At 42.9% G+C, this 7,731-nt stretch overlaps 1 protein-coding gene across 1 annotated transcript; it reads left to right on the plus strand.

The window, feature by feature from the left end:
• The first annotated feature begins 3,203 nt into the window (after positions 1 to 3,203).
• On the plus strand, positions 3,204 to 4,639 carry LOC123998582 (prolactin-releasing peptide receptor-like). Its single transcript, XM_046303560.1, has 2 exons — positions 3,204 to 3,659; positions 3,841 to 4,639. Exons 1-2 carry the CDS (start codon positions 3,208 to 3,210, stop codon positions 4,475 to 4,477), a joined length of 1,089 nt encoding a protein of 362 aa, XP_046159516.1. The 5' UTR covers positions 3,204 to 3,207; the 3' UTR covers positions 4,478 to 4,639.
• Positions 4,640 to 7,731: the final 3,092 nt, after the last annotated feature.

Below are 7,731 nucleotides of genomic sequence, written 5' to 3' on the forward strand. Positions count from 1 at the left end.
TTTAGGCGAGGTGCTGGCTAGCGGAGTAGAACACCTGTTTAGGCGAGCTGCTGGCTAGCGGAGTAGAACACCTATTTAGGCGAGGTGCTGGCTAGCGGAGTGGAACACCTATTTAGGCGAGGTGCTGGCTAGCGGAGTGGAACACCTGTTTAGGCGAGGTGCTGGCTAGCGGAGTAGAACACCTATTTAGGCGAGGTGCTGGCTAGCGGAGTAGAACACCTGTTTAGGCGAGCTGCTGGCTAGCGGAGTAGAACACCTATTTAGGCGAGGTGCTGGCTAGCGGAGTGGAACACTTCAAAAAATAAAGGAGAGTTCAATAAAGTTCATGTTTTTTTCCCATAATTGTCGGTTACACGATTATAGGATAATAGTGCCAACTCTAATCATAATATAATAATCTATGTGATACTTTCTTTTAAGGGGGTCTGTCAGGCATCTTTGAGAAATCCATAAAGCTTGTTGTCTTGCCTAGGACTTTATTTTGTAATTTAATCTCCTTTCTAATGATTTCAAAATGTGACTGTCCTTCCTTTATTAATACCTTCAGTACTATATAATCATGTGTTATTTCAGAAAATGATTATTTCATGAATTATTTTGTTGTAAGAAAGCCTTCAAAAAATAGTAAAAGCTTTGACATTTTCTTATAAAATCATTAATATAATAATCATTTGATTACATTTTCATTTAGCAGGGCTCTTATCAGGCATCTTTGCATTCACCTTATGACATCCAGTGGAACAGTCACTTTACAATAGTGCATCTAAATCTTAAAGGGGGGTGAGAGGGATTACTTATCCTATCCTAGGTATTCCTTAAAGAGGTGGGGTTTCAGGTGTTCCAGAAGGTGGTGAGTGATTATTTAGGGTTCTACTCATCCTCCATACTGATTTGCAGGGCTCCTTTACTAATACCTTCAGTACTAAATAATCTTGTAGAACTTTCTTTATTTCAGAAAATGATTATTTCATGACAGGTGGCTATTTTGTTGATGAAAGCCTTCTTAGAAAAATGTCTGGTTCAAGAAGCTCTGGAAGATCTTTGCATAAGCCTGAGGCTGGATTTTTTCTAGATGATAAAATGTCCAGCTTTACCACAAGTAATTATTGAAATTATTGCTTCAACTTTGTTGATGGGCTTCATTGCGGTCCTCAACCAATCATGCTGCATGCATGATTAGTTTTCATGCAGAATAGAAGACATTTAAGGAAAAGAAGGAAAGGAGAAAGCCATATATTTATATTGTTCTGCTTATGCTGCTCCAGATATTACCACAAGCCTGTTCTCCCCAATTAGGATGCCACCAACCTCATGTGCACTGAACAAAAATATAAACGCAACATGCAACAATTTCAAAGATTTTACTGAGTTACAGTTCATGTAAGGAAATCAGTCAATTGACATAAATTCATTAGGACTTAATCTATGCATTTCACATAACTGGGAATACAGATATGCATCTGTTGGTCACAGATACCTTAAAAAAAGGTAGGGGCGTTGATCAGAAAACAAGTCAGTTTCTGGTGTGACCACCATTTTCCTCATGCAGCGCGACACATCTCCTTCACATAGAGTTGATCAGGCTGTTGATTGTGGCAGGCTGTCCCACTCCTCTTCAATGACTGAACACGCAGTCGTACATGTTGATCCTCAATGGGTGACATGTCTGGTGAGTATGCAGGCCACAGAAGAACTGGGACATTTTCAGCTTCCAGGAATAGTGTACATGTCCTTGCAACATAAAGCTGTATATTATCATGCTGAAACATGAGGTGATGGCAGCGGATGAATGGCATCTGGGGCATTGTGTTGTGCGACAAAACTGCATATTAGAGTGGCCTTTTATTGTCCCCAGCACAAGATGCACGTGTAATGATCATGCTGTTTAATCAGCTTCTTCATATGCCTCACCTGTCAAGTGGATGGATTATCTTGATCAATAAGAAATGCTCACTAACAGGGATGTAAACAAATTTGTGTACAAAATTTGAGAAATAAGCTTTTTGTGCTTATGGCAAATTTGTGGGATCGTTTACTTTAGTAGAAAGTCAGAATGAGGTTTAGGCTCAGGCAAGAATGAAAGATCGGCGGGTGCGTGGGAGTGAAAATATCTATAGAGTTAAAAAAGTACTCTCACTCAAAACCGTGAAGAGGATTAACCCAAGGAGTCCGAGATGCAAAAATAATATCATTAATTTAATACATGCTCGAAAGAATACACACGTGAAAGTGCAAGGAGCTATATACTGTAACAAATAAAAAGGAAGGAGCATACTTTTTGGGCTTATGCCTTCATCAGTGCTGTACAAACAAATTAAGAAGACACGTACTTCAGAAGACACACATGATGTGTGTAACAGGTGCAACAGGTGCAAGCAGATAGTTAATTAGAGACTGGTGAATCGGGAGTCAATGCATATTAACAAGGAATATATAGAACAGTATCAAAATTGGACAATTCAAATGTCACATATAATTGGAAAGAGACAACAGTCTGGGCTACATAGCAATATCAGAAGCAATAGATATGAAATACTAGGGGAGACTGCTGGTGCGTGTAGACAACACTACTGGAAACATACACGGTCAATTCCTCATTAAGCCCTTTGGGGTGTAGAGTTTTTAAGTAGAAGATCCATCGCGCTTCCCACTGGAGTAGGCGCTCATCCGTATTGCGGCTTGACCAAACATGGTCAATGGCACCGAACTTAAGATCAGTCACAGCATGATTAGGCCCTTGAAAATGTCTGGCCACTGGTGATTTTAGGTAATTTCTTCAGATAGTAATGCATTGCTCATTGATGCGTAACTGTAGTTGTCTGAGCGCATGGACAAGACAGTAGATGCACTACATTGTTAGATCAACATGTAATTAATCCATTGATGGTGTATTCTTTATTTGTGAAAAAAGATCTGAAGGTGTGGCACTTTTTAATACCTGTACAGGCCGCACAATCCTTTATTTCAGCTCATGAAACCTGGGACCAACACTTAACATGTTGCCTATACATTTTTGTTCAGTGTACAATAATTTAGGATCTACATCATTCACTTGTTTGAATGTCATTGTTTTCCAGTTATGAGCATTTTATTCTCATTGTTTTCACTAAAACTTCCCCAACCCCTGTGCTTTGCCTCTTCCATGGTAAGCTGCTAAGTAGCTGGTACCCAGGGCTCCCTGCTGCTGTGTAGTTAATCGGTTACAGTATGGAAGGCAGTGGTACTGGATGGACTGGAGGTCTGCTGCCCTCTGTAGGCGAAGAGGCAACTAAGGAGCACTCAGTCTTTGAAGTGGCTGTCCAGAACGGCTTGGCCAACCACAGCTCCCTGTTTGCAGACGTGGTTCTGCTGCAGAGCTTCAAGCTGCTCATCATTCCATGCTACGCCCTGGTGGTGGTGGTGGGTGTGTTGGGGAACTACTTGCTGCTCTACGTCATCTGCCGCACCAGCAAGATGCACAATGTCTCCAACTTCTTCATCGGGAATCTGGCCTTCTCAGACATGCTGATGTGTGTGACCTGTGTACCATTCACCCTGGCCTATGCCTTCAACCCCCGTGGCTGGGTGTTTGGAAGGTTTATGTGCTACCTGGTGTTCCTGATCCAGCCAGTCACAGTTTACGTGTCTGTCTTCACCCTCACCGCCATTGCTGTCGACAGGTGGGTGGGTCCCTCTGTCTTGAGATAACAAAAAGCCCATCGGTTTTGACTGGATAGTTTCAAATGAACTGAAATACCAAAAAGTATGTAAATTAATAAAATTGTAATTATTGATCTTTATGAAAATGTTTTTCAAAGCAATGAATAAATCAATATTACTGTCCCTCTGTGTCCCTGCCAGGTACTATGCCACTGTGCATCCTCTGAAGAAGCGCACCTCGGTGGCCACCTGTGCCTATGTGCTGTCAGGGATCTGGCTGCTGTCCTGTGGTTTGGTGGCTCCAGCTGTGGCCCACACCTACCACGTGGAATTCAGAGAGGAGGGCCTCACCATCTGTGAGGAGTTCTGGCTGGGGCAGGAGAAGGAGAGGCTAGCCTACGCCTACAGCACCTTGCTAGTTACCTACGTCCTGCCACTCTCTGCCGTCTGTGTCTCCTACCTCTGCATCTCTGTCAAGCTGAGGAACTGTGTGGCACCGGGACATCGGACCCGGGACCAGGCAGAGGCACAGCGAGCCCGGAAGCGGAAGATCTTCCGTCTGGTTGCGCTGGTTGTGGCGGCCTTTGGGGTGTGCTGGCTGCCCATTCACGTGTTCAACGTACTGCGTGACATCGACATCCGCCTCATCAACAAGCGCCACTTCCTGCTCATCCAACTAATGTGCCATCTGTGTGCCATGAGCTCATCCTGTTGTAACCCCTTCCTGTACGCCTGGCTGCACGACCGTTTCCGCGCCGAACTGAGGAAGATGTTCACCTGCCACCGCCGCATCGGCATCCCTGCCAACCACTGTGCGACAGCCAGCGTGGCCCTGTGACTGTGCAGGGACAAGGAGAGAGAAGAGACAGAAGATCTCTGATACCAGTGTAAACATGTTTTAGATCCAATTTTCTGATTATTTGCTATTGACCTAATGTGGATATGACAAGAGTTAATTGTGAATTACAGCTGATATTTTTATTTATTTTTTTATTTTTATTTAACCTTTATTTAACCAGGTAGGCTAGTTGAGAACAGGTTCTCATTTGCAACTGCGACCTGGCCAAGATAAAGCATAGCAGTGTGAACAGACAACAGAGTTACACATGGAGTAAACAATTAACAAGTCAATAACACAGAGAAAAAAGGGGGTCTATATACAATGTGTGCAAAAGGCATGAGGAGGTAGGCGAATAATTACAATATTGCAGATTAACACTGGAGTGATAAATGATCAGATGATCATGTACAGGTAGAGATATTGGTGTGCAAAAGAGCAGAAAAGTAAATAAATAAAAACTGTGGGGATGAGGTAGGTGAAAATGGGTGTGCTATTTACCAATAGATTATGTACAGCTGCAGCGATCGGTTAGCTGCTCAGCTAGTTGATGTTTGAAGTTGGTGAGGGAGATAAAAGTCTCCAACTTCAGCGATTTTTGCAATTCGTTCCAGTCACAGGCAGCAGAGTACTGGAACGAAAGGCGGCCGAATGAGGTGTTGGCTTTAGGGATGATCAATGAGATACACCTGCTGGAGCGTGTGCTACGGATGGGTGTTGCCATCGTGACCAGTGAGCTGAGATAAGTCAGAGCTTTGCCTAGCATGGCCTTGTAGATGACCTGAAGCCAGTGGGTCTGGCGACGAATATGTAGCGAGTGGGTCTGGCGACGAATATGTAACTAGAGCATACAAGTCGCAGTGCTGGGTAGTATAAGGTGCTTTAGTGACAAAACGGATGGCACTGTGATAAACTGCATCCAGTTTGCTGAGTAGAGTGTTGGAAGCAATTTTGTAGATGACGTCGCCGAAGTCGAGGATCGGTAGGATAGTCAGTTTTACTAGGGTAAGCTTGGCAGCGTGAGTGAAGGAGGCTTTGTTGCAGAATAGAAAGCCGATTCTTGATTTGATTTTCGATTGGAGATGTTTGATATGGGTCTGGAAGGAGAGTTTGCAGTCTAGCCAGACACCTAGGTACTTATAGGTGTCCACATATTCAAGGTCGGAACCATCCAGTGTGGTGATGCTAGTCGGGCATGCGGGTGCAGGCAGCGATCGGTTGAAAAGCATGCATTTGGTTTTACTAGCGTTTAAGAGCAGTTGGAGGCCATGGAAGGAGTGTTGTATGGCATTAAAGCTCGATTGGAGGTTAGATAGCACAGTGTCCAATGACGGGCCGAAAGTGTATACAATGGTGTCGTCTGCGTAGAAGTGGATCAGGGAATCGCTCGCAGCAAGAGCAACATCATTGATATATACAGAGAAAAGAGTCGGCCCGAGAATTGAACCCTGTGGCACCCCTATAGAGACTGCCAGAGGACCGGACAACATGCCCTCCTTACTAGGTGGTTCCCTAGTAATTTTCGATGAACAAATCAATTGAACATGCATGAGGTGATTGCCTGGAAAGAATGAATGAAGTGATTGAATGCCAATAATATGAAGGTAACACAAGAGAGAAAAAAGCAAGAGAAAGAATAAAGGGAGAGGGAAGGAGAGGGAGAAAGAGGAAGCGAGGTGACAGGACCACCAAACAAATGTTATTCTGAAGGCCATTATGCACAGCCACAGTCAATGTTTAACACCAGGAAACGTCAGCAAGCAGGAGATTCATCTGCCAAAAATTAGAGGTTTGGTGGATAATTTCAAGGCAGCTAAGCACTGTTCACACAATAGTTGCTTCTACATACGCGATATCCCCCCTCCAGGTGGAAGTTGTCTCCAGGTGGAGCTATCTTAACATTAATGCACTAACTGTAGGTTGCTCTGGATGAGAGCGTCTGCAAAATGACTAAAATGTCAATGTAAATAGTCAATGCAGGTTTGGTCCCCAGATTGGTGTTTGGCAGTGGATGACATGCTTAATGACATGAATACAGATATAATCTCGGTCTCCACTCTGTGAATAAACATGCTTAATAAAACAGTAGGTGGTGTTTGTTCCCCCATGGTTACATCCCTATTTTTATTGCAGTCTTATCAGTCTGTTACCCATCTTTGTCTCTGGGGAACGTACACCGCTTCTGAAAATAGTCATTTAGAATTGTTTGCTACCCGAGTGGCGCAGCGTTCTAAGGCACTGCATCACGGTATTGCGGCATCACTACTGCCAGGGTTATATCCCAGGCTGTGTCACAATCGGTCGTGACCGAGAGTCCCATAGGACTGCGTACAATTAGCCAAGCGTTGTCCGGGTTATGGGAGGTTTTGGACGGACGGACGGATGGGGGGACGTATGACTCGATCCTTGCCTCCCCCTAGCCCGATGTGTAGTTGCATATCACGAAATTAGGGAGAAAAAGGGTAATAAAAAAAATGAAAAAACTTGAATTTAATTAGGTGTTTGTTAGGCATTTGCTGAGGTCATGCCTCCCACTTCATGCTTGCATTAATGACTGCATTATAGTTTAACTGAGGTGTTGATTCTTATTGGTTTTTTAGATCAACCACAAAAAACCTTCCACACTTTCAATACATTTAGTGAAATGTCATGGTGCCTAATAAATGGCCTTCTGTGGTTTGTGTCATGCCATATAAAATGTCTGTCCTTAAGTGATTGCATGCAATTATGTATAAAATTCTGAATAAACAAACACTGAGAATTGGCCAATTGCTGATTGAAAAAAAAGATAATAAGCTTAATGTATTACAGATGGCAAATGTCTTAAATCATTAAAAACTTAATTAAATCAAATTACAGCACAGAACAATATATACACAGGACTGATTCATATACTCTTATTAGGCTATATCACTTAAAATGCAATGTTAGTTTTTAGGCATAGTTTGTAGACGTAAATACCATAATGAATAAACTGAGAAGGAGTAAATGGAATATTTAGAGGCAAGACTGCAGTTAAGTAGAGAACAACTAAAATGCACTAATCCAAGAACAAGTAAACAAAAAACGAATATTTTATTTCAACAAGTAAACAGTGATCTGTATGACTGTCCACAAATTCCATCTGAGGTTGCTGTGGTCACGTATGGTTGCCATGGTCACATATTAGGGATTTTATATTCTGTTAATGTGTTAGGCCTATGCGGTAACAATCCTCACACCACCCAATAGCATCCAAATAAATCCATAGAGAG

The sequence above is a fragment of the Oncorhynchus gorbuscha genome, linkage group LG16 (assembly GCF_021184085.1).
Source record: "Oncorhynchus gorbuscha isolate QuinsamMale2020 ecotype Even-year linkage group LG16, OgorEven_v1.0, whole genome shotgun sequence".
Classification (NCBI taxonomy): Eukaryota; Metazoa; Chordata; class Actinopteri; order Salmoniformes; family Salmonidae; genus Oncorhynchus; species Oncorhynchus gorbuscha.